General features: G+C 46.7%; 1 protein-coding gene and 1 pseudogene across 2 annotated transcripts; one reads left to right on the forward strand and one right to left on the reverse strand.

The window, feature by feature from the left end:
- Positions 1-652: 652 nt before the first annotated feature.
- OS9 (OS9 endoplasmic reticulum lectin) lies at positions 653-26,714 on the reverse strand. Of its 2 annotated transcripts, XM_066369356.1 has the most exons (15): positions 26,526-26,714; positions 25,585-25,761; positions 24,068-24,131; positions 23,861-23,937; positions 23,591-23,689; positions 7,247-7,457; positions 7,031-7,135; positions 6,720-6,820; positions 6,480-6,531; positions 5,365-5,453; positions 4,884-5,159; positions 4,430-4,616; positions 2,016-2,180; positions 1,722-1,834; positions 653-1,407 (listed from the first exon to the last, which is right to left on the reverse strand). In XM_066369356.1, the coding sequence occupies exons 1-15, from the start codon at positions 26,685-26,687 to the stop codon at positions 1,282-1,284; spliced, it is 2,004 nt and encodes a 667-aa protein (XP_066225453.1). In that variant the 5' UTR covers positions 26,688-26,714; the 3' UTR covers positions 653-1,281. The 2 variants fall into 2 exon arrangements, with proteins under 2 accessions (XP_066225453.1, XP_066225454.1); XM_066369357.1 differs by lacking the exon at positions 2,016-2,180.
- LOC136393221 (large ribosomal subunit protein eL32-like) lies at positions 16,869-17,298 on the forward strand (annotated as a pseudogene).
- Positions 26,715-26,745: the final 31 nt, after the last annotated feature.

Consider the following 26,745-nt stretch of genomic DNA (forward strand, 5'->3'; position numbering starts at 1 on the left):
TTTTGGAGACTTGGGAGTTCCATGCCCTCTAGCTATTTTCTTACCCTCTGAGTCAGTGGAAAATCTTCAGGAGGAAGGCTGCACATCTCAGAGATAGGGAGAAAGAGGAGAAAGGAGGGGTTGGGGGAATCCACATTTGCACTTGGCAATGGGTTAGAGATGGAGACACCTCCCCAGGCCCATCTACCCCCTGGAATACTGGGAAACTAGCCCTCTCTTTGGGCATGGCCAAAGCTAGAGGTCTTTTCTAGATGTTGAGTGGTGTGGTCAGGTGGGAACAGGGAGTGGCAACCAGATGGGATCTCCAACATGCTATAGGGAGACAGTTCAGCAGAAGGGGAGCCCTGTGCTGGACTAACACCACCGTGTGCATTTTGGCTTTCAGGATATAAAGGGGGAGAAGAGAATTAACAGAAATGGACAGATGAAGAAAAGGAGGGATGACAAGACTGTAGGTGTTTCAGCCCTTGGCAGGCTAGTGGGCTGGCTTGTTATCTGCCCTGGTCTCTTTCTGCAACCCAAGCCCCCACTGATATCACCTGGGAGGAGAACACAGAACAGGATGAGACCATGTGCTCCACCCTCAAGAGAGCACCAAGCCTCCTCCCTACTTGAGCCCCCACCCCCACCACACAAAAAATGATTGATGGAGTGATGGTCTAGTTTTTTATTTAGAAACCTGATTGCTCAAGAACCTGATGGGTAGTTCTGTACCCTACCCTTTTCACTGGATTGTGTCAGAGGTGGTGGGCAACTTTCTCCCATTTCCTCAGCAACAGGGGAAGGGGCCTCAACTCAGAAGCACAGATTGTAGGGAACAGTGTGGAAAGGGAAAGGAGAAGGAAACCCCAAGCCAATCCAAGAGAACAAGCTAGGTGACTCCCAACAGCAGCAGGGGCAGGATCAAGGGCCTGTTTCTTAGGGCCTGCTACATAGCACACACTTCTTGCTCCCCCTGCTTTACTCCACTCAAGAGATCTCTAAGTAGGGAGGGAACAGAGACCAACCGTTTGAGGATATAACAAGAGAGGGGTTGTGGGGAGAAGCCTGGGAGAGCAAAACGCACAGGGCTGGGGTGGTCTTCGAGCAGCTCTCAGCAGTAGCAGCAGCACTCAGCCTGTGGCTCCTCCACAGCCTTGGCTGGGCCCCTGAAGTCCCCAGCTGGGCTGTACACTGCTGTTTTGCCTTCAGCGCCCCAGGGGGTGGGAGATGGGTGGGGAGGCAGCGGGGCCAGTCTAGGAAGACCCTGGACTCCTTGGCAAACCGATGGTAGTAGTGGTCTCAGAAGTCAAACTCATCCGGGTCCCCTGTGCCCTCCCCACCTCCAGAGCCCCACACCCGGCGATAATTGTTCTCCAGCTCTTTCTGCCGCTGCTGCTCCCTCTGTGCCTCTTCAGCTCCCTGCACCTGGCGAGGGGGTAGGGGGTGAGCAGGAGTGCTGGTGGCAGAGCCAGGGAAGCACTGGGCGCTGGAGCTCCAGCCCCAGAACTAGCAGCACTGGGAAGGCAGGGATGGAGCACGAACACCTCATACAGGGCTCTTGCTGAGGGCCCAAGCACCGATCTGCCAGAACCAGCAGCCTCTCTTAGGGCTGAGGAAACTGAAGCTCACCAAGTGAGCCTGGGAGGTGCCTGTGTCGCTCAACCATGCTCACCACACCACAGCGCGATAGGGGAGGGGGCAGGCTGGAGGTCCAGGGCTGGGGGTAGGACGCCTCTCACCAAGATATTGAAGAAAATCTCCTTAAGGTTTTTCGTGTCCTCATCAGTCAGCCAGCGTGCATCCTCCTCAGTCCCTTCAGCCCCAGGCCGGACAATTTTGATCTCAATTTTTCCTGGAAAGAAGTGGGATGGGCAGTGAGAGGAGAGGAAGATGGGGAGCTTAAGCACAGGTCCTCTGCCCCCAGATCCCCAGCCGTGGTCTCCAGTCCACCTTGACCCAGCCCCTCTGCTACCGGCAGAAGGTAGCCAGCCCTTCCAACAGCTCTTAATCCAGCCCCGCCCTCCAGGGCCCACCTTCAGCTGTGAGTCCCTCCCTCTCCAGCAGCTCTTTCACCAGCCCCTCGATTTGTTTCAGCTGTGGGTTTTCCCGTTTCATCTCGAGGACTGTCAGATCCTGATTGGGGCCTCCGTGATGGAGCTTGGTGACCCGGACCCGGACTCTGTGCTCAGGATCCTCCTCTTAGAGGGGGAAACACACAGGAAGACACAAAGCAGAGCTGTGACTCCAGGGTTATGGGCAGTGGTGGTCACTTCTCCCTAAGCCATCGATTGGTTTAGGCAGTTATTCCATCTCAAATATGTATATGAGCCAGGGCCCAAAATAAATTAGCCCTCCAACCCACTACAGCCTATAAATCTCCCTCCACCAACTGCAGCCTCCCTTCTTCACTCCAGACCCAATAATTCTGCCCATCACCAACAGGTCAACAACTCTTCTTTCATTTGATTGATTTTATTGAGACAAAGATAGGAAGGGCAGCAGGGAGATAGAAAGAGAGAGAGAGAGAGAGAGAGAGAGAGAGAGAAGCATTCATTTGCTGTTCTACTTAGTTGTGCATTCTTTGGTGGCTTCCAATATGTGCCCCAACCTGAGAAGTGTCCGAACCTGCAATCTTAGTGTTTTGGGACTACACTCAAACTGACTAAGCAAACTGGCCAGGGTGTCAACAACTGCTTTCTGAAGCAAAAATCAGGCCACCTGGGCCTACAAAAAAGTTTCATTTTATTTTTTAAATTTTTATTTATTGATTTTAGAGAGGAAGGGAGAGAGACAGGCAGATAGAAACATTGATGTTCCTGTAAGTGCTCTGACCTGGGATCAAACCCACAACTTTTGCTATGGAAACAATGCTCTAAGCCAGTGAGCAACCGGCCATGGCAAGAAGTTTTGTTTTAGGAAGCAGAAACATGCTCTCCCTCTTGAGAGTGCACCTATGCCTTTCCCTTCCCCCACTTCTCCCCCCCCCCAGCCCCAGGCATATTACTTTTTCTTTTTTTTTTTTTCTTTCTTTCTTTTTTTTTTTTTTTTGTATTTTTCTGAAGCTGGAAACGGGGAGAGACAGTCAGACAGACTCCCGCATGCGCCCGACCGGGATCCACCCGGCACGCCCACCAGGGGCGATGCTTTGCCCACCAGGGGGCGACGCTCTGCCCACCAGGGGGCGATGCTCTGCCCCTCCGGGGCGTCGCTCTGCGGCGACCAGAGCCACTCTAGCGCCTGGGGTAGAGGCCAAGGAGCCATCCCCAGCGCCCGGGCCATCTTTGCTCCAATGGAACCTTGGCTGCGGGAGGGGAAGAGAGAGACAGAGAGGAAGGGGGGGGTGGAGAAGCAAATGGGCGCTGCCCCCATGTGCCCTGGCCGGGAATCGAACCCGGGTCCCCCGCATGCCAGGCCAATGCTCTACCGCTGAGCCAACCGGCCAGGGCCACTTTTTCTTTTTTTTTTTTTTACAGAGACAGTGAGTCAGAGAGAGGGATAGACAGGGACAGACAGACAGGAACGGAGAGAGATGAAAAGCATCAATCATTAGTTTTTCATTGCGCGTTGCAACACTTTAGTTGTTCACTGATTGCTTTCTCATATGTGCCTTGACCGCGGGCCTTCAGCAGACCGAGTAACCCCTTGTTGGACCCAGCGACCTTGGGTCCAAGCTGGTGAGCCTTGCTCAAACCAGATGAGCCCGCGCTCAAGCTAGCAACCTCGGGGTCTCGAACCTGGGTCCTCTGCATCCCAGTCCGACACTCGATCCACTGTGCCACTCCCTGGTCAGGCCAGGCATATTACTTTTGCCGTTGCCTTTCTCCTATGCTTCAAAGGCCCTTCTTAGTTGGCTCACTTCTACTACCTCTATGACTTTCTAAATAAACTTTCTCTTATAATTTGGAAATAAAAAATAGAAGAAGCAGGTTGGAAAGCTATGGTTTGGTATTTCCATGTTGGTTGGTGCTCAAAACATACTTCAATGTTTATAGAGAAAGTAGGATGGAAGGTTTGAAACTTGAACATTTCATTTGGAATGTCTGATCTCCAAATTCACAGAACCCCATGGAATGGGCACAATGTGATGCAAAGTTCTGAGTGTTGAAAGGCTGCATCCTGCACAGATGTGTGGTCTTCAGCACACAGACTCAGTCACTCAGTTAATAAGATCTACTGATCACCCACATGTGCCAAAGTGCTAAGCACTGGGCATATGGAAGCCAGTCAGGAAATAAGATAGACATGCTGTAGAAGCTACTTCCCCAAGGGATGAGTAGGAGGTAAGCAGGCAAAGAGATGGAGGCGGTGGGAAGAAGGCAAGAGTGAGAACAGTGCTCCAGAAAGAGGAGAAAGTATGCACCTTCAGAAGGGAAAGAACACACTGCCCTCCTGCACAAACCAGCTGAGGGAGAGATGGGGGACTTGGCTTCCTGATGACAGCTCTCACCTGCTGGTCGGAGGGAGGGGGGAGGCTTTCTGGGGACAACCCTCCTTCTGTGCTTCTTCTCCAGCTCTGGACTCTGCTTTTCCTCCAGCCTTTTGATGAGTTTGCTGAGAGTGGATGTCAGGGCCAGCATAGCCTGATCACGCTCCGACTCCTTCTTCAACCCATCTGGGTCCAGCTCCTTCTCTGTCTGGAATACCCAAGGGAGGCACGGAGAGTCAAGGGGCAATGAAGGTCAGTGGTCCATACTCTACCAGAGAGTCATGTCTAAGACTCATCCCTCTCTCTGATCAACCTTCCCCCCACCCACTCCCTTTCAATTAAACAGCTATCGTTTCAGAGAGTACTGTCCCAGGCTGTGCTAGGTGCTGACCTTTCTTCCCATTCAGCCCCTCAGCCTGCCCTGCCCCCAGGAGCAGACTGCTGCAGAAGCAACGGAAGAAAGAGCCACACCCACCTCCTGAATGATGTTCTCCAGTTCCTGCTCCATGCCGGCCTTCACCTCTGAGCGGAGCTGCTCTCGGTCTGATGGGAGCAGTATCCCCTCCAGTTCCTTCTCAAACTCTCCCAGTAACTGCTGTTCATCCTCATCTTCATCTTCATCCTCACCGTCCTCCTCCTCTTCCACCTCGTTCTGATGTTCTGTGTCACCCTTCTCCTTCACCTCTGGTTGCCTCTGAGGGGCTTCTGCAGCACTGTCTACAGGCTGCTCTTGGCCTGCAGTCGGCTTTCCCTGTGTGGATGGGGATCAGAAGAAAAAGGCAGATCATTAGGGTTTCAGTAGAGAACATGGTGGGGGCCTGCAGTGTGGCAATGGGGGATTGAAAAGGAGTACAGGGAAGGAGTAAGCTCTATGGGGCCCAGCTCAGGCCCAGGTCAGGGTGGTTCTCCAAAGGCTCCCAGCCGGCAGGCTCCCTTTCCCTGAGCAGGGCCCATACCTTTTTTGTTCCACCTTTCAGCTCCTCTATCAATTGAATCAAGTCTGCAGGACTCCGAATGACTTTGACCTGCACATTGTTCTGAAAATCTGAGATAGAAAAATAGGAATGAGGCCCTGGCCAGTTGGCTCCGTGGTGGAGCGTCAGCCGGGCATGTGGATGTCCCGGGTTCGATTTCTAGTCAGGGCACACAGAAGAAGCACCCACCTGCTTCTCCACCCCTCCCCCTCTTGCTTCTCTTTTTCTCTCTCTTTCTTCTCCTCTCCTCCTGCAGCCATGGCTCAAATGGAGCAAGTTGGGCCCAGCACTAAGGACGGCTCTATGGCCTCCACCTCAGGTGCTAAAAAATGGCTCCTTTTGCAACGGAGCAATGGCCCCAGATGGGCAGTGCATCACCCCCTAGTGGGCTAGCTGGGTGGATCCCAGTCAGGGCGCATGCCTCCCCTCCTCTCACTGAAAAAAAAAAAAAAAAGAATGAACCCGTTGTGTCCTAAATTCTACTTTGACTTCTCAAGGAGAGGCTGGAGGAGACCAAGGAAGGACATGGTCCAGGAGCTACCTGTCTGGTCAAAGAGACAGGGATCAACATAGCCCTCCAGACAGCACTGGCCTAAGGTGGACTCACAGGTGAGAGAGAAAAGGATGCTGACAAGCTACTAAGGCCCCTGCTCTTTCACATACTGCTGAGGCCCTTCTGGCAGTCACCCCAGTTTTTAGGACTCGAGAAGAGATTCTAGGGCCAAGTGCTCCTCTTCCCTGGATTCACTGTCTTCTCAGTTCCAGACAATCCACTGTGAACTACAGATCCATTCTCATTTAATCTCACAACAACCCTCTAAATAGGGTGACGACCCACATGTTATGAGTAAGGAAACTGAGGGTAAATGAAGTTGTCCAATGTTACAAAGATAGCAAGTAGTGGAACAACTGTGTCTGCTACCTCCATGGAAGAGAACTGTTGTCTACAAAGAGTACCAACTCCTGTAAAAATGAATTCCTGCTGCCTGGCTGCCCAACTCCCCCCAGCCCTCAGTTTTTATCTCTACCCCCACCTCCACCCCTGCCAACCTGAAAATACATTCAAGCAGTGAAGAAAATGTGGAGGGTTCACTCACCGTTGGGAGAGCTTGGCACTGGATCTGCTGGTTCAATGTCTGGTTGCTGCTCCTGATGAAAAGAGGGCAGAGTCAATTATGTGGTCATGACCACCATTCTCTTAAGGCAATGGTTCTGCATATAGCTTGCATCCCCAGACAGATGCAGGATACCTCCTAATGATCTTAGCTTGAGCGGCCCTCCATCCCACAGGCCAGGTTCAGCCTTATCAGAGAAATGGCTGGGAAGCCAGCTCCCACCTCAGTCTGTGCCTCCTCCCCTCCTTGGACCTGGTCCTCTGGCTCATGAATCATCTTCCAGAAATCTGATTCCTTATTGTCATCCTTGGTTGGGCTTGCACCTGGGATACAGAGAACAGAGAGAAATCAGAAAGGAGAGGAGAAATGGAGGGAACAAATAGAATGAGGATATTCTGCTCCTGTTCCCAGGGTGGAAGAGCCCGTGCTACTCTTTCACCCCACACCCAAAAGTCAGTCCAGGACAAGAAAACTGGATGGGGAAGGAAAGAAATGGAGACAAGTACCAAAGAACAGGTGAAGCAAGGTCCTACCTGCTCTCTTTGTGGGCGCCAACCCAGGTTTGGTGTCACTCCACATTTGAGGGTCCAGGTCTTGCAGCTCCTCTATCATTTTATCTTCATATTGCTTTGAGTTTACTGAAAAATAGCATGCAGGCAGGACAGAGATACATTCCTCTTTAATATTCTACCTTCTGCTTGTCCTTGCCCATGTCTCTCTTTCCTTTCCTTGCTCTTTTAATTACTCACCAGCTTGCCTCTGAACGTAGGCCGTGTACTCCTCAGGCTGCAGGGCAGGGTGGCAGAGAATGGCCTGGGGGGCAGCACTGGGCGGAGGCCGGAGGAGAGGGTGAGGGCAGAGCCGTGGAGTCCGAATGGTCAGCACATAGGAGCAGGACAAGGGTTCATCCACACGATCAATGTAGTCCCCAGAAATGCCAGCACCTTCGTCACAGAGGAACTGTCAGGACAGAGAGGGCAAATAAATAGTAATTACCACCAATAATTATCTTTAGTTCTTAGGAATTAGGATCCAAAGTTACTAGAATATATTACCTCAAATGTCCAGTTTTCAACAAAAAATTATGTCAAAGAAACAGTTAATTGGGACCCTTACATGGGAACAAAAGCAGGCAACAGAAAATTCCTGTGAAAGGGCACAGATGCTGGATTTCATACAACATTAAATATTCTAAATATTAAAAAAGAAGAAAGACCCCCCCCAAATCAATAACCTAACCTTCTACCTTAAGAAAACTAAAAAGCCTGACCAGGTGGTGGAGCAGTGGATAGAGCATTGAACTGGGATGCAGAGGACCCAGGTTCGAGACCCCGAGGTCCCCAACTTGAGCAAGGGCTCATCTGGTTTGAGCAAAAAGCTCACCAGCTAGGCCCCAAGGTCGTTGGCTTGAGCAAGGGGTTACTCGGCCTGCTGAAGGCCCGCGGTCAAGGCACATATGAGAAAGCAATCAATGAACAACTAAGGTGTCGCAACGAAAAATTGATGATTGATGCTTCTCATCTCTCTCCGTTCCTTTTTTTTTTTTTTTTTTTAAGATTTTATTCAATTTTCAGAGAGGAGAGAGAGAGAGAGAAAGGGGAGGAGCAGGAAGCATCAACTCCCATATGTGCCTTGACCAGGCAAGCCCAGGGTATCGAACAGGCAACCTCAGCGTCCCAGGTCAACGCTTTATCCCACTGCGCCACCACAGGTCAGGCTGTCTGTCCCTATCTATCCCTCTCTCTGACTCTCTCTCTGTCCCTGTAAAAAAAAACAAAAACAAAAAACTAAAAAAAACATCAAATTAAACCCAAAGCAAGCAGTGGGAAATAAATGAAATAAAAATAGAAAAGCAGGCCCTGGCCGGTTGGCTCAGTGGTAGAGCATCGGCCTGGCGTGCAGAGGTCCCGGGTTCGATTCCCAGCCAGGGCACACAGGAGAAATGCCCATCTGCTTCTCCACCCCTCCCCCTCTCCTTCCTCTCTATCTCTCTCTTCCCCTCCCGCAGCGGGGCTCCATTGAAGCAAAGATGGCCCAGGCGCTGGGGATGGCTCCTTGGCCTCTGCCCCAGGCGCTAGAGTGGCTCTGGTCGCAACAGAGCGACGCCCCGGAGGGGCAGAGCATTGCCCCCTGGTGGGCAGAGCGTCGCCCCCTGGTGGGCGTGCCAGGTGGATCCCGGTCGGGTGCATGCGGGAGTCTGTCTGACTGTCTCTCCCCGTTTCCAGCTTCAGAAAAATAAAAAAAAAATAAAAAAAAAATAGAAAAGCAATAGAGAAAATCAATTAAACTAAAAGTTGATTGTTTTTGGAGAGACAGAGAGAGAGAAAAGAAGGGAGAGAGAGAGAAGCATCAACTTGTTGTTCTACTTAGTTGTGCACTGCTTACTTCTCATGTGTGCCTTGACTGGGGGTTGAATTGGCAGCCTCAAGGTTAACCAGTGACCCCAGGCTTAACCCGAAGGCCTTGGGATCATGTCCGTGATCCTGGGGTAGAGCTACCAACCCTGTGCTTGAGCTGGCAACTCCACGCTCAAGCTGGCAACCTCAGGATCGAGCCAGTATCCCTAAGTTAAACCCAGTGACCTTTGGTTTAAAACTGGTGACCTCAGTGTTCTGGGCCAATACTCTATCTACTGCACCTCAACTAGTCAGGCTAATAGTTGATTAATTTTTTTTTAATTTATTGATTAGAGAGATAGAAAGAAATACCAGTTTATTTTAACATTTAGTTGTACATTCATTGGTTGCTTCTTGTATGTGCCCTGACTAGGGATTGAACCAACAACCTTGCTATATCAGGACAATGCTCTAACCAACTAAGTTACCCAGCCAAGGCCAATAGAAGTTGCATTTTTTTTTAAAGAGCAATATGCCCTGGCTGGGTGGCTCAGTGGGTAAGGAGCTGACCTGGTACACCAGAGGTCACAGGTTCAACCCCCAGTCAGGGCATGTACAAGAGGTGATCAATGAGTACACAACTAAATGGAATAATCAAATGAGGCAACCAGTTGATGCTTCTTTCTCTCTTCCCTCCCCCCTCTCTCAAATCAATGGAGGAAAAAAGATTAATAAAAGTGACAAAACTTTAGCTAGATTTACCAAGAAAAGAAAGAGAAGGCTCAAATCAAAGATGGGACATTATTACAAACCATACAGAAACAAAAAGGATTGTAAAGGAATACTATGAATACCTATATACCAAGAAATCAGATAACTTAGATAAAATGGACAAATTTCTAGAAAGACACAAAATATCAAAACTGATTCAAGAAGAAATAGACAATCTGGCCTGATCAGGTGCAGTGGACAGAGTGTCGGCCTGGGATGCAGAGGACCCAGGTTCGAAACCCCAAGGTTACTGGCTTGAGTGCAGGGTCACTGGCTTGAGCATGGGATCATAGACATGACCCCATGATAGCTGGCTTGAGCTCAAAGGTCACTGCCTTGAAGCCCAAGATCGCTGGCTTGAGCAAGGGGTCACTCACTCTGCTGTAGCCTCTGGGTCAAGGCACATATGAAAAAACAATCAATGAACAGCTAAGGTGCCACAATGAAGAGGTGGTTAGATAGCTATCTCCCTTACTATTCCTTACAGAATACAGTCAGGATTTATACAGGTTTATGCACTGTGATATATTTCACAATAATTTTTGTAAGTATGATTAGGAAAAAATGGTTATAACATTAAGGTATGAGAGAGAGAGAGACAGGAAGGGAGAGAGATGAGAAGCATCAACTTGTAGTTGTGGCACTTTAGTTGTTCATTTATTGTTTCTTGTACATGCCTTGTTCAGGGGGGCTCCAGCCAAACCAATGCCCTCTTACTCAAGCCAGCAATCCTGGGCTCAAGCTAGTGACCTTGGGCTTCAAACCAGCAACCTCTGAGTTCAAGCCAGTGACGATGGGATAATGTCGACAATCCCACACTCAAGCCTGCAACTCACGCTCAAGCTGGATGAGCCCCTGCTCAAGCCCGGGACCTAGAGCATTCCAGGTCAATGCTCTAACCATTGTACCACCACCAGTCAGGTTCTCTCCGTACTTTTTTAAAATTTTTTTTGTATTTTTCTGAAGCTGGAAACGGGGAGAGACAGTCAGACAGACTCCCACATGCGCCCGACCGGGATCCACCCGGCACGCCCACCAGGGGGCGACGCTCTGCCCACCCGGGGGCGATGCTCTGCCTCTCCGGGGCGTTGCTCTGTTGTGACAAGAGCCACTCTAGCGCCTGGGGCAGAGGCCAAGGAGCCATCCCCAGCGCCTGGGCCATCTTTGCTCCAATGGCGCCTCGCTGTGGGGGGGGAAGAGAGAGACAGAGAGGAAGGAGAGGGGGAGGGGTGGAGAAGCAGATGGGCGCCTCTCCTATGTGCCCTGGCCGGAAATCGAACCCGGGACCCCCGCACGCCAGGCCGACGTTCTACCACTGAGCCAACCGGCCAGGGCCTTCTCCATACTTTTTAAAAGCATTTCTATATTTGAGCTATGAGAATGTCATATCTATTCAAAAAATTAAATATAGAATTTTTTTATTGATTTTAATTTATTCTGTTTACATAGATTCTAATATATAGAATTTTTTATTTAAAGTGTGAAAATCTCCAAGAAGTTAGAAAGAGAACACAATAAGCAGAAAGAAAGAAGAAGCAAAGAAATAAAAAATAAAATAATGAAGACATTGGCCCTGGCTAGATAGCTCAGTTGGTTAGAGCATCATCCCGATATGCCAAGTTTGTGGGTCCAATATCAGGCCAGGGCACAAAGAAGAGTCAACCAGTGAACGCATAAATAAATGGAACAACAAATCAAGGTTTCTCTCTCTCTCCTTTCCGCTCTTTATAAAATCAATCAATAAAAAAATACTAATGAAGACATTACCCTTTGAGTAGTGAGTTTTTTCATGCTTGCTGACCCCCAGGAGTGAGTTTTTTTCAAAAAATGAAATTAGTTACAGTTACAGTTTTATTAACTTAAACTCATGTTTGTTTGATAACCAATTTATAGAAACAAGAAGAACATACATTTGCCTTTTTTAAAAATGTTGCCTTATACATTTTTAAAATAAATCAATCATACTCTGGATGGTCAGGAGGTACGAGGACGTACATGAACATTCGTACTACTCAAAGAGTTAATAAAACAAACAATAGGATGAACAAAGTCAAAAGGTGGTTCTTAGACTAATAAAATAGACACATCTCTAAAGCAAGACAGACTAAAAAAATAGAGAGGCCCTGGCTGGGTGGCTTGGTGGATAAAGCGTCATCCTGATGCACCAAAGTGACATGATTCAATGCATACACAACTAAATGTAACAAGTAAGTGGAATGAGTTGATACTCTCTCTCTCTCCCTCCCTCTCTCTCAATCAATGGAAAAATTAAAGAAAGAGAGAGAGAGAGAGAGAGAAATCACAGTCAATATTAGGAATTAAAAAAAAAAAATCTGCCTGACCAGGCAGTGGCACAGCAGATAGACCGTTGGCCTGGGACATTGAGGACCCAGGTTCGAAACCCCAAGATCACCGGTTTGAGCGTGGGCTCAGCTGACTTGAGTGCAGGGTCACCAGCTTGAGCATGAGATCACAGACATGACCCCATGATCGTTAGCTTGAGCCCAAAGGTCGCTGGCTTGAAGTCCAAGGTTTGAGTAAGGAGTCATTGGCTCGGATGGAGTCCCCCAGTCAAGGCACATATGAAAAAGCAATCAATGAACAAACAACTAAGGTGCCACAACTATGAGCGGATACTTCTCATCCCTCTCCCTCCCTGTCTGTCTCTCTTTCACTAAAATAAAGAAAAAAAATCTATCTTCAAAAACAGATTATGAAAAAGTAAAAAGACACTCTACTTTTATGGCTAACACATTTGAACATGTAGACAACTAAGTGACAGCCTATGAAATTATAATTTATTAATGCTTCATACGCAGTAAAGTTAAAAAGATCTAATAATCATATGTATGACACCAAAAGCACAGGCAATAAAAGAAAAAACATAAATTACACTTCATAACTGAAAATTTTTGTGCTTAAAGGACACAGAGTCAAGAGAATGAAAAAGTAATCCACAGAATGAGAAAAAATGTTTTCAAATCATATATTTGTTAACAGATGAATAACCAGAATATATAAACACCTCTTGTAACTCAACAACAAAAAACAAATGTTCCCATCCAAAAATGAGCAAAGGATTTGAGTAGACATTTCTCCACAGAAGACATACAAATGGCAAGAAGCACATGAAAAGACGCTCAGTATCTTCCTCTAACTTCTTGCATCAGAGAAATGCAAATCAAAACTACAATAAGATACCACTTCATACTCATTAGGATGGCCATTACTGAAAGAAAGAAAGAAAGAAAGAAAGAAAGAAAGAAAGAAAGAAAGAAAGAAAGAAAGAAAGAAAGAAAGAAAGAAAGAAAGAAAAGGAGGGAGGGAGGGAGGGAGGGAGGGAGGGGAGAGAGAGAGAAAAAAAAGTGTTGGAGGGGGTGTAGAGAAATTGGAATCCTTGTGCATTGTTACTGGAAATGTAAAATAGTACCACTGCTGTGGAAAACAGTTTGGCAATTCCTCAGAAAGCTAAACACAGCATTACCTAAGGTATCCTCCACTCTTAGGTCCATACCCAAAAGAACAGAAAACAAGAAGTTAAACAGATACTTGCACATGACTGTTCATTGCAGCATTATTCACAATAGCCAAAAAGGTGGAAACATCAGAGTGTCTATCCATCAATAGATGACTAGGTAAACAAAATGTGATATATACATACAAAGGAATATTATTGAATATTCCATGAAAGAAATGTGCCATAAAGTATGCCATACAAAGGAATCTGATATATGCTACAACATGGATGAACCTTGAAAACATTATGCTAAGTGAAATAAGCCAGACGCAAAAGGACAAATAATGCATGATTTCCCCTTCCATGAGGTACCTAGAGCAGGCAAATTCACAGACAGTGGGGAGAGGGGGAAATGAAAAGTTACTGAATAATGTGTACAGTTTGTTTGGGATGATGAAAAGTTCTAGAAATAGTGATAATGATTATGAAAAATTGTTAATGCACTTAATACTACTGAATTGTATACTTAAAATGGGCAATGCACCAGATTCATATATAAAATATGTACTCCCCATAACCCAGTGATTCTAAGTATACCCCTGGAGAAACCCTGGCACATTCACAATGAGGCCTACATTGCAAGACTGTGTAACAGCATTAGATTGAAAGCCAATGGTTTCTCAACAGAGGAATAGTTAAATAGACAATGAAACAATGCAATCATTACAATAATTGAATTAGATATCTCCATGTTATGCCTCAGAATGGCAAAAACACTAATTAGTGAAAAAGCAAGTTGATAACATTGATGTATAATTTTAAGAATTTTTAAAAAATTGTTTAGCCTGACCAGGCAGTGGTGCAGTGGATAGAGCACTGGACAAGGAGGACCCAGGTTCGAAATCCTGAGGTCGCTGGCTTGAGCGCTGGCTTATCTAGTTTGAGCAAGGCTCACCAGCTTGAGCCCAAGGTCACTGGCTTGAGCAAGGGGTCACTCTGCTGTAGTCCCCTGGTCAAGGCATATATGAGAAAGCAATCAATCAACAACTAAGGTGCCACAACAAAGAATTGATGCTTCTCATCTCTCTCCCTTCCTGTCTGTCTGTCCCTCTCTGTCACACACAAAAAAATGTTTATTTATTGATTTGAGAGAGAGAGAGAAAGGTGGGGGTGGATAGGGGAGAAGCAGGAAGCATCAACTTACAGTAGCTGCTTCTTTTTTTTTTTTGTATTTTTCTGAAGCTGGAAACGGGGAGGCAGTCAGACAGACTCCCGCATGCACCTGACCAGGATCCACCCGGCACGCCCACCAGGGGACAATACTCTGCCCATCCGGGCTGTCGCTCTGTCACAACCAGAGCCACTCTAGAGCCTGGGGCAGAGGCCAAGGAGCCATCCCCAGCACCCGGGCCATCTTTGCTCCAGTGGAGCCTCGCTGCGGGAGGGGAAGAGAGAGACAGAGAGGAAGGAGAGGGGGAGGGGTGGAGAAGCAGATGGGCGCCTCTCCTGTGTGCCCTGGCCAGGAATCGAACCCGGGACTTCCGCACGCCAGGCCCATGCTCTACCACTAATCCAACCGGCCAGGGCCAATAGCTGCTTTTTTAATGTGTCTTGACTGGGCAAGCTTGGTGTTTCAAACTAGAGATCCTAGCATTACAGGTCCACATTTAGCCACTGCGCCATCACAGGACACTTCTTCCCCTCCCTTTCCCTCTCCTTCTCCCCCTCCCTTTCCCTCTCCTTCTCCCCCTCCCTTTCCCTCTCCTTCTCCTTCTCCCTCTCCTCCTCCCCCCACCCCCTCCCCCTTCTCTCCCCCTCCCCTCCCTCTGATGTATAATTTTAAAACAAAAAACAATGTATACTGTCTATGATATGTGTATCAGTAATAAAGCTACAAAGAGAAGAGGGAGATGGGTGTGGTTGTTTATGGAGAGGAGGGAGAGAGAAGAAATGCGAGGCTGGGCTTTAACTATATCATTAGCGTTTAACTATATCATTTATTCTTTTATTCAAAAGCTAGAGACTGAAGCAAATATGGTGAAGTGTTAACAGCTGTTTAATTTGGCAGTGGATTTATGGGTCTCTATGACATCATTTTCTCTGTTTGAAATGTTTCGTAATTAAAAATTAAAACGGAAAAATATCTTAGATCTCGCTGAAATTTTACATAAGAACATTTTTACATAGAGATAGGGATCCAAATTTATTTAATTCCAGATCACTGACCAACTGTTCCCAAATCCCATGAAAATTGTACTTTTCCCAAACTGTTCCTAATAAGCCACTGGGAAGATGGAACTTCACCACGCCTGCCCTGGAATGAGGGTTTTACTCAATCACACAAGCAAAGAACTGGAGTGGTTTGTTAGGATATAAGAACTTAAAAGAGAAGCAACCTGGCAGAAATGCCCCCAACTTTCTGTCACTAAAACTCCTCCAGACCTCCCAGCAAACACACCACCTTTTCATTCCAGTTACAAGCCTAGAGCCCTCCATCCCTAGGTAACTGCACTCCTGTGTTCTGCATCCCAGTCCTGCCCACATTCTCTTCTCATTCTTTTCCCTGTACCTTAACTTCTCCTTTCTACTGGGTCCACTCAATGGCATTTAAACATACTCCTACCTTGATAATGCACAGTCACTGTGGAAAACAGTGAACTATCTGATGACCCAGCAAGTTCACTTCTGGGTATATAGCCAAAGAAATCCAAAACAATAATTCAAAACAATATATGCACCCCTATGTAAATTGCAGGGTTTTTTTTTTTTGTTTTTTAGCGAGATAAAAAGAGAGTGAGAGAGAGACAGACAGGAACAGACAGGAAGGGAGATGAGAAGCATAAACTCATAGATGCAGCACTTTAGTTTCATTGATTGCTTCTCATATGTGCCTTGACTGGGGGGCTGTGCCAGCTGAGCCAGTGACCCCCCTGCTCAAGTCAGCGACCTTGGGCTTCAAGCCAGAGACCTTTGGGCTCAAGCCAGAGACCATAGGGTCATGTCTATGACCTCATGCTCAAGCTGGTGAGCCTGCACTCAAGCTGGATGAGTCCACAATCAAGCCAGCAACCTCGGGGTTTCAAACCTGGGTCCTCTGCATCCCAGGTCAATGCTCTATCTACTGCACCACTGCCTGGTCAGGCTAATTGCAGCATTATTTACAACAGTCAAGATATAGAGGCCCTGGCCAGTTGGCTCAGTGGATAGAGCATTAGTCTAGCATGTGGATGTCCTGGGTTCAGTCCCCCATCAGGGCACACATGAGAAGTGACCATCTGTTTCTCTTCCCCTTTTTCTCCCCCTTCTCTCACTCTTCCCCTCTCGTAGCTAGTGGCTCAATTGGTTTGAGCATCGGCCCCTGGTGCTGAGAATAGCTTGGTTGATTGAGTATTGGTCCCAGACAGGTGTTGCCAGGTGGATCCCAGTAGGGTAGCATGCAGAAGTCTATCGCCCCTCCTCTCATTTAAAAAAAAAGATAAAAAAGAAATTTAAGTGTCCATGGATAGATGAATGCATAGGGAAGATGTGGTACATATGTACAGTGGAATATTACTCAGTCATAAAAAAGAGTAAAATCTTACCATCTGCGACAAGGATGGACCTAGAGGGTATTATGCTAAGTAAAATAAGTCAGACAGAGAAAAGACAAATACTACTTATATGTGGAATCTAAAAAACAAAATAAATAAACAAACAAAATATAAACAGATTCATAGATACAAAGAACAAACTGATTGTGGCCAAACGGGGAGATTTGGGGGGACAGGTGAAAAAGGCAAAGAGATTAAGTACAAATTGGCTGGTGGCAGTCATCTCCTACTCAGCGTCATGGCTTCCCTGAGACCCCTTGTAAAACCCAAGATTATTAAAAAGGGGACCAAAAAGTTCATCTGCCACCAGTCAGACCAATATGTCAACATTAAGCAGAACTGGCAGAAACCCAGAGGCATGGACAACAGGGTTGACAGAAGATTCAAGAGCCAGATATTGACGACCAGCGTTGGTTACGGGAACAAGAAGAAAACAAAGCACATGCTGCCCAGTGGCTTTTGAAAGTTCCTGGTCCACAACGTCAAGGAGCTTGAAGTGCTGCTGATGTGCAACAAATCTTACTGTGCTGAGATTGCTCACGTCTCCTCAAAGAACCGCCGCCAAAGCCATTGTGCAAAGAGCAGCGCAGCTGGCCACCAGAGTCACCAATCCCAATGCCAGGCTGTGCAGCGAAGAAAATGAATAAACAGATTGTGTGCAGCACACTGTATTTGTGTCAATAAAACCATAAAATTCTGCCAAAAAGAAAGTTCAAATTGGCAGTTACAAAATAGCCCCAGGGATGTAAAGCATAGCATAGGGAATAGTCAATATTACAACAACTATGTATAGTGTCAGGTGGGTACTAGACTTATTAGGGGGATCACTTCCTAAGTTACAAAACTTCTAACCACTACGTTGTAAAAAATAAAAATTAAAAATTTTCCTGGCTGAATAGCTCAATTTGTTAGAAAATCATCCTGATATGCAAACACTGCTGGTTCGATCCCCAGTCAGGGCTCACATAGAAACATATTGGTGTTCTGTTTGTCTCCCTTCCTCTCTCTCTAAAATCTATAAATTAAAAATTTTTTTAAATTAAAATTAAAATAAATAATGCCCCATATTTTTTAAAAAAATTTTTTTATTAATGTTAATGGGGTGACATTAATAAATCAGGGTACATATGTTCAAAGAAAACATCTCTAGGTTATCTTGTCATTCAATTGTGTTGCATTCCCATCACCTAAAGTCAAATTGTCCTCTGTCACCTTCTATCTGGTTTTCTTTGTGCCCCTCCCCTCCCTCCTCTTCCTCCCTCTCCGTAAAATTTTTTTTAAATTAAAATTAAAATTATAGCCTGACCAGGCAGTGGCGCAGTGGATAGAGCGCCAGACTGGGATGCAGAGGACCCAGGTTCAAGACCCCGAGGTTGCCAGCTTGAGCGTGGGCTCATCTGGCTTGAGCAAAAAGCTCACCAGCTTGGACCCAAGGTCGCTGGTTCAAGCAAGGGGTTACTCGGTCTGCTGAAGGCCCACGGTCAAGGCACATATGAGAAAGCAATCAATGAACAACTAAGATGTTGCAATGAGAAACTGATGATTGATGCTTCTCATCTCTCTGTTCCCGTCTGTCTGTCCCTATCTATCTGTCTCTCTGATTCCCTCTTTCCCTGTAAAAAAAAAAATTAAAAAAAAAAATAAAATTATAATAAATTATGCCCCCATCCTAAAACGCAAAACAGCACATGCCCCAACCCCACAGCTCCTCACTAGTGCTCACCTTTCCTTCATGTCCAGACTTCACCACTGTCCTTAATACCTCGCCTTTGCCACCACTGAGACTCTGGCAAAGATTGCCAATGACCTCTCATAAGTCCAACCAAAGGACTGGTCAGGAGCAATAAGAAGTAGAGGACTTAGAAATTTTCTTCTGGTGTTCATGCCTACCATCTAAATATTTTATTTCTAAATACATGCTTTGCTTTATTAAAATAGTTACTTCCACGATCATTCACAGTTTTTAATTTTCCTTTTCCTTGAAGGTTGAGATGCAGCCAACATCATGGACTGGTCTCTACTTGAAACATATCCTTTCTGGGTTCCATGTCACCATAGTCACCTCTCTGACCCCTTATTCTTTACAAAGCCCCCTTCTGCTTTTGTTTACAATGACAGCTCCCTCAAATTTGTTCCACTTTCCTCATCATATATTGTTTCTTTGGGGGAGATTTTATCCATACCATGACTCCAATCATAACCAATACATTGATGACTCCTAATCTTCTGGGTTCAATTCAGATCACTCCCTTGAGCTCCAGACTCACAGATCCAACAGCCTCCTGAGATATCTCTACTTTGATGCCCGTAGCTACTAAAATCATCCTGCTCAAAAACAAAGTAATTTTTCTTCACCAAAGCTACTCTTCTTTTCACTATACCTATGCCAATAATAGGAACCATCATCTATCTATAGTTGTTCAAGTCAGAAACCTGGGGATCTTACTATTGATTTCAACCCCTAAATCTCTCCTCCAAATAATCACATTTCATTCCTAAGCCAACTTGTTTTCTCACCTGGATTGCTGCAACCACCTCCTACCCAGTTTCTCAATGATTTTCTGTACTCCAGTCAGAGTGCGCCTTCTGGTGATGGCGTAATGAATAGAGCATCAACTCGAAACCCTGGTTACTAGTTTGAGCTCTGATTCATCGGCTTAAGCACGGGGTCTCCAGCTTGAGCATGGGATCATCAAGATGATCCCAGGATTGCTGGCTTGGCTTGAGCCCTGGGTCAAGGCACATGACATACAATCAATGAATAAAGAAACTGAAGCAACTACCAGTGGATGCTTCTCACTCTCTCTCCTCCTTCTCCCTCCCTTCCTGTCTTTCTCTCTCTCTCTCTAAAAAAATAAAACTGAACATGTTGCCTGGCCTGTGGTGGCTTATGGATAGAGCGTCGACCTGAAACACTGAGGTCACTGTTCAAAACCCTGGGCTTGCCTGGTCAAGGCACATACAACAAGCAACCAATAAACAGCTAAAGTGAAGCAACTATAGGTGATTCTTTTTGTTACACCCCCACTCCCCATAAAATCAATAAATAAAATCTTTTAAAAAAACAACTGAGGTCCTGGCCGGTTGGCTCAGTGGTAGAGCGTCGGCCTGGCATGCAGGAGTCCCGGGTTCGATTCCCGGCCAGGGCACACAGGAGAAGCGCCCATCTGCTTCTCCACCCCTCCCCCCTCTCTTTCCTCTCTGTCTCTCTCTTCCCCTCCCGCAGCCAAGGCTCCATTGGAGCAGAGTTGGCCCGGGTGCTGAGGATGGCTCTGTGGCCTCTGCCTCAGGTGCTAGAATGGCTCTGATTGCAACGGAGCGATGCCCCAGATGGGCAGAGCATTGCCTCCTGGTGGGCGTGCTGGGTGAATCCCGGTCAGGTGCATGCGGGAGTTTGTCTGACTGCCTCCCCGTTTCCAATTTCAGAAAAATACAAATAAAAACAAACAAAAAAAACAACTGAGTATGTTATCATTCCGCTTAACATACTTCATTGGCTCCCCCTTGTTTCTCAGATTGTCCAAATTCCTCAGCATAGCTAGTTTCAAACCACCCAGCTCCCTGCACACAACCTCTCAAACCATCTTCCCACAATTCCTACCGGTGGTTGTGAATACCTCACATCCTGGGATAGGCCGTCCTCTCTAGACACCAGGCATTTTGCACTTACGGTTCCTTCCACCAGGGGGCTCTCTTCTTTTCTCTCCCACACCTCTCCAGCTGCCAGGCAAACTCCTCATCCTTAAATTGTCAGTTCCAAGATCACTTTCTTCCAGAGGCCTCTCCTTTACCTAGACTCCGTTAGTTCTTTAATTTGGTGCTCCCTTATGATATGTACTTCACCTGTCAGGGTCTTTATCCTGTTTCTTGTGGATGTTTATTTAATGTCTGTCTCCTCTGAGCAGAACTTAGGTCTCTCAGTCATCACCCCCCAGATTCTATTATACTGGTTTGCATAGAGAATATGTTCAATAGATAAGAGGAATATGCAATCTTTACCCTCAGTTCTTGCCCTACTGAAGTTACACAGAAATAAAGAAATAATTAGAATACAGTGAAGTGCTATAATAGATTATATACATGTGGATGCTTGTGAGCTGCTATGGTCACAATGGTTGTGTCCCCCTAAAATTCCTATGTTGAAATCCCAATGTGATGATATTAGGAGATAGGGCCTTTGGGAGATAATTAAGTCATGAGGACAGAACCCTCATGAATGGGAACAGTATTCTTTTTTTTTTAATTTTTACTAACTTCTTTCCAAAGCTGGAAACGGGGAGGCAGTCAGACAAACTCCTGCATGCGCCCGACCGGGATCCATTCCGCATGCCCACCAGGGGGCGATGCTCTGCCCCTCTGGGGCGCCGCTCTGCTGCATCCAGAGCCATTCTAGCGCCCGAGGCAGAGGCCACAGAGCCATCCCCAGCGCCCGGGCCATCTTTGCTCTAATGGAGCCTCCGCTGCAGGAGGGGAAGAGAGAGACAGAGAGGAAGGAGAGGGGGAGGGGTGGAGAAGCAGATGGGCGCCTCTCCTGTGTGCCCTGGCCGGAAATCGAACCCAGGACTCCTGCACGCCAGGCCGACGCTCTACCACTGAGCCAAATGGCCAGGGCCGGGAACAGTATTCTTATAAGAGTCCCCACAGAGCTCACTAGACCCTCTCCTATGTGAGGGTACAAGAAGTCTGTGACCCGGAAGAGAGCCCTTACTTGACTGAGCTGGCTCCCTTATCTCTGACTAACATCATCCCAGGTACCCTACCTGTGGTACTTTGTTATACAATAGCAGCCCAAACAGACTAAGACATGGGTACACGTGGGTGTGGATGGCTGCATAGGAAGCGTTTGAAAGAACACAACTAACTTTCTGGATTAGCCAAGAAAGTCACATAAAATAGGTGACATTTGAACTAACTTATCATTCATTCCTTTCATTCAATAAATAGTCTATAGGCACCTATGTGGTGTAGGCACCGTTTCAGGCACTGAGGATAAGTCAGAAAGTAAGGCAGACAATGTCCCTGCCTTTCTGGAGCTCATTCTAGTGGAAGCAGTCACAAAGAAAGATAAAATTCAAACAAGGAAGATAATTTCAGGAAATGATACATGCCTTAAAGAATATAAAACACTGTAGGTGTTTACCAGGAGACAGGTAGAAGGATGTGTGTGTGTGCGCACATGTATGTCTGTGCCAACATCAGGTCTCCCTGTAGAGATGGCACAGTATATATAATCTGAATAAGAACTTAGTGCCATCCATTCAAATATCTGTGGGAAGACAGCTCTAGGCAGAGGGAATAATGAGACTGACAGGTTCAAAGGATAGAAAACAGGCCAGTGAGAGAAAAACACAATGAGTGTTTTTATCTCTAGGCCAGACCTCATCCTTGAACTCCAGAGTATCAGAGCCAACTACCAACCCAACACCACCAGTGGACTGTCTAATAGGCATCTTGGCATTCATATAACCAACACCAACCTAGTTTCCTCCTCCAAATCTGCCCCTTCTCATTTTACTAAATTACAATGCTACTCTTCCAGTTGCTCAAGCTAAAAATCCTGGAATCACACCTTTTTTTTTTCTTAATTGATTTTAAAGAGAGAGGAAGGGAGAGAGAGAGAAACATCGATTTTTTGTTCCACTTATTTATGCATCCATTGATTGATTCTTGCATGTGCCCTGACGGGGTCAAACCCACAACCTTGGAGTATCTGGATGACACTCTAACCAACTAAGCTACCCAGTCAGGGCCCCAGAGTCATACTTGACTCCACCCCACATTCAGTCTGTCAACAAATCTTTGGCTCTACCTTCAAAATACATTCAAAATTCAACTGCTTTCTACCACCTCCACTGCTACCACCTTGGTCTGGGTTGAAATATTTGGAACCTACCTTTTAAACAAGGCAGAACCATCCAAAGTTTTCCAGTCTGGGCAGAGAAGTGACATATGCTTACGCTGGTGTGTTGGACCAGCTCACAAAAGTCAACTGATACATTTTCAGGAATGTTGCAAGACAATTGATATCATGGTGTAACATGAATTTAGCCATGGTGAGAATATCTATACCATGGACATTGGCAAACATTATAAATTACGGCTCTTCTTTCAATCCCTTTACCCTACACCCTGGTAAAATTTACCAGCACACAATTGTATGTACAAATCTTTATTACAGAAAGATAATTCTTGTGTCACATGGCTCTCTGCAGGGTTGTTTGTGAATGCACATTAGAATCACCTAAGGAGCTTTTTCCCACCATATATCCACCTGCCCGCTTGAATTCACTAAGGACCACTAGATCACGAACACTTGTTAAGAGTGATGCAGTTGAGAGATGAAGGTATCAAGAACAGGAAAGAAGAGGAGAGTTGTGAGAGAAATCTAGATTGAATGAAAAAGCTTTGGTGTTTACTCTGAGAGAACTAAATTCCTTTCCTTCATATCACTCCACAGTCTGTAATCACAGACTCATTTCTGTGACTCTTTTGTTAACATCTGTTGTCCTTTCTAGACTATGCATTCCATGAGGGCAGGGGCTGCATGTCTGCCCATGACTGTATCCCCAGAGCAGAGCCCAATACCTACAAAAGGACAACCTCACTGAAGAGTCATTAAGTGGAGAAAGGAAGACAGAGGAAGAGAAAGAAGAGTCAATAATGACACCCAGGTTTCTAGCTTAGATGACAGAAAGGAGAAACATGTAAAAAAGAGTAAGTGTGTTTGGGGTTTGGAGGGGAGGATTTGGGAGATGTTGACTAAAAGTGCTTCTGCATCTCCAGGCAGTGACATCCAGCTGGTAGCTGGATATATGAGTCTTAAGTTTTTGTTTAGGGTCTGGAAGAAGCCCTCTTGACTGTAAAATACAACCTTGCCCTCTTCCATTAGAATCTGAATGGTCTTTGAGGAAGTATCAACTTCCCTCTTTAAAGACTCACCCGAACTTCAGCCTCCCGGGGCCTCCCGTTGAGGTCACACTTGGACCCATTGCCATAGGTCTGGCTATGGTAGCGTTTCAGGCGATGCTGCTTGGAGGCCTACAGAGGACATCAGGCAGGAGAGAGGGGGCATGAGAAAGACAGTAAGGAGGAATAATGGTCACCAAGCCCCAAGAAACATGTCAGCTAATCCTGACCCCCCACCCTCTTGTCAGGACTCTTAGTCTGCAGCCAGCAACCCTTTCTCTCCTAATCCCACACTCCTGCCACCTTGGCTGTTTCATCATCCCAGTCGAAGGCTGATTGGTAGTAGCCGAGATAGAGGACTTCACCTTTGATCTCTGAATCTGCAAGAGGAACCACAGTGAATCACAGTTATTCTCTTCTAAGAGGACTAAGAGGGAAGGGGACTAGGGAGGCAGGTCCCTTTCCATGATAGGTTGCTGAGGGCTTAGGGAAAATGTAGGCATCTGTCACCTTCCATGTGGTACTGTTGGATGTGGCGTCCATAACAGAATTCATATGTCCACCAGTCCTTGGTCTGAAAAAAAAAATGACGGGGATGAAATGCAGGTATCTCTTCTTGGAACCAAAATCTCTCCTGGCTCCAGGACATATAACCTCTCATCTACTTCTCATATTCCTTTGCTTCCATACTCAATTCATCAGATTCTCAGACAGGAGAGAGCGCTGTTTTATTCTGTAACTCAGTGAAATATCTCTAAAGACTGTTTTCCATCTGTGGGCTTTCTACACCTCCCCCTTTTTTTTTATAGAAGCATTCTTTTTTTTTTTTTTAAGATTTTATTTATTCATTTTAGAGAGGGAGAAGAGAGAGAGAGATAGAGAGAGAGAGAGAGAGAGAGAGAGAGAAAGAACAGGGGGAGAAGCAGGAAGCATCAGCTCCCATATGTGCCTTGACCAGGCAAGCCCAGGGTTTCAAACTGGCAACCTCAGCGTTCCAGATAGATGCTTTATCCACTGTGCCACCACAGGTCAGGCTACACCTCCCTTTTAAGATACTTTTTAATCTCTTTTTGATCTCCACGGTGATAAGAACTCATGGTATTCTGGAAGCACTCAGACCAAGGAAACATAAAATATTAATTGAACCTCTATATGAATTCTTGTGCTATTCTAGTCACTGCAGATACAACTATAAACAAGATAAACTCTCTGACCTCATGGGCCTAAATTCTAATACTGGGACTCAGACCAGAGATAAATAAACTGATGATTCAGTTAATAAGAAGATTTTAGATCATGAAAAGTGCCATGGTGAAAATAAAATTGCCCTGGCCAGTTTGCTCAGTGGTAGAGCATTGGCTGGGCATGTGGATGTCCAGGTTTTGATTCCCAGTCAGGGCACACAAGAGAAGTGACCATCTGATTCTCCACCCCTCTCCCACCCCTTGCCATCTCACAGCCATGGCGACTGGTTCCAGAGAACCACCCACTACGCTGAGGATGGCTCCATAGAGCCTCACCTCAGGTGCTAAAAATAGCTCGGTTGCAAGCATGGCTCCAGATGGGCAGAACATTGGCCCCAGACAGGGCTTGCTCTTTGGATCCTGGTCAGGGCACATGTGGGAATCTGTCTATCTCCCCTCCTCTCACTTGGAAAAGAAGAAAGAAAAAACAGAAAATAAAATAGGATATTGGGGCAGAATGATAGATACAGTGGGTGACTTTACCAGGAAGGTTTCTCTAGGAGAATGCCACTGTCATGCTACACTGACCCTCTTTAGGCACCTCAATCTCAGCTTAACCTTTATTCTGAGATCCATCCTAACTTCCTTTACATTCAACAAAGTATCATCAGTAGTTGAAAGATTCTTTGCCTCTTTCTTGTCTGTACATGTCTACTCCTCCAATAGCCTTTTTAACTCTTAACAGGTCCTCCCCGCATCCCACCTGAGAATCACTGACACTTTGATTCTCAGACACACAGCTAGTTCCCAAGCCCTCATTCCATCCATCCCGTTCCCCTTCACCTTCAGCAGGCAAGGAGCATCTTTCATTGGGCTCAACAACTCAGGGATCCCAGGCCCTTGGTAAGCAGGTGTCTCCTCCTCCCTTTCACGCTGGAAGTGAATGGCTCCAGCTGGCAGGCGACATTCATAACGCTGCTTGTACTTAGAAGAGACTATCACCACGTCTGAAGCTTGGCTCTAGGAAAGAAGGGAGGGAGAGTCGGAGGACAGGCAGGCAAAGAGAGGCTGGGGTCAGAAAAAACAATGAGATACCTCTGAGAATCCTGGGGGAGAACCCAGTCAAGACAGAATGAGTCTGACCAGGCGGTGGTGCAGCGGATAGAGCATCGGATTGGGATGCAGAGGACGCAGGTTCGAGACCCGAGGTTGCCAGCTTGAGCACGAGCTCATCTGGTTTGAGCAAGGCTCGCCAGCTTGAGACCAAGGTCGCTGGCTTTAGCAAGGGGTCACTCGGTCTGCTGCAGCTCCCCAATCAAGGCACATATGAGAAAGCAATCAATGAACAACTAAGGAGCCACAACGAAGAATTGTTGTTTCTCATCTCTCTCCCTTCCTGTCTGTCTGTCCCTATCTGTCCCTCTCTCTGGCTCTCTTTGTCTCTGCCACACATACACACACAAAAAGACAGAATGAGCCACAGATCCTCCAGCTGTGCTTGCTGAGTGAGGGGAAAGGGAACTACCACTTCTCCACGGGGGCGGAGTCTGAACATATTTCAATCAGGAACTAGGACCGAGCTGACAAAGGGAAGCATCACCCTCCCAGTCCCTGGCCCAAAGAGAATGTGTCTCAGTCTGCGATCCTCAGGAGACATCGTACAAATCCTACCCACTCTTCCCGATTCTCCTTTGACTCCCGCCGCAGACTCCACAACGGCCCTTCTTCCTCCACTTTTCCCTTTCCGCTTGCCCCGGACCCTTGTCCGCTCTACGCCTCCTCACCTGCCCTCCCATGACAGGCAACGGCAGAATTTCGATCCCATAACGCATCTCACTCAGCTCCTCCAGGTTCAGGCTCCCGACACCGCTGGTCAGATTTGCCGGTGACAGGAACCCCAAAAGCAGCAACACCAACAGCCTGGACAGCACCGCTTCTGCCGCCATCTTTCACTGTTCGTCTCATCCAGAAGTTTTTCCGCCCTAAACAGGGCAGCGGCCTCAG

Source organism: Saccopteryx leptura, chromosome 2 (genome assembly GCF_036850995.1).
Source record: "Saccopteryx leptura isolate mSacLep1 chromosome 2, mSacLep1_pri_phased_curated, whole genome shotgun sequence".
In the NCBI taxonomy this organism is placed as follows: Eukaryota; Metazoa; Chordata; class Mammalia; order Chiroptera; family Emballonuridae; genus Saccopteryx; species Saccopteryx leptura.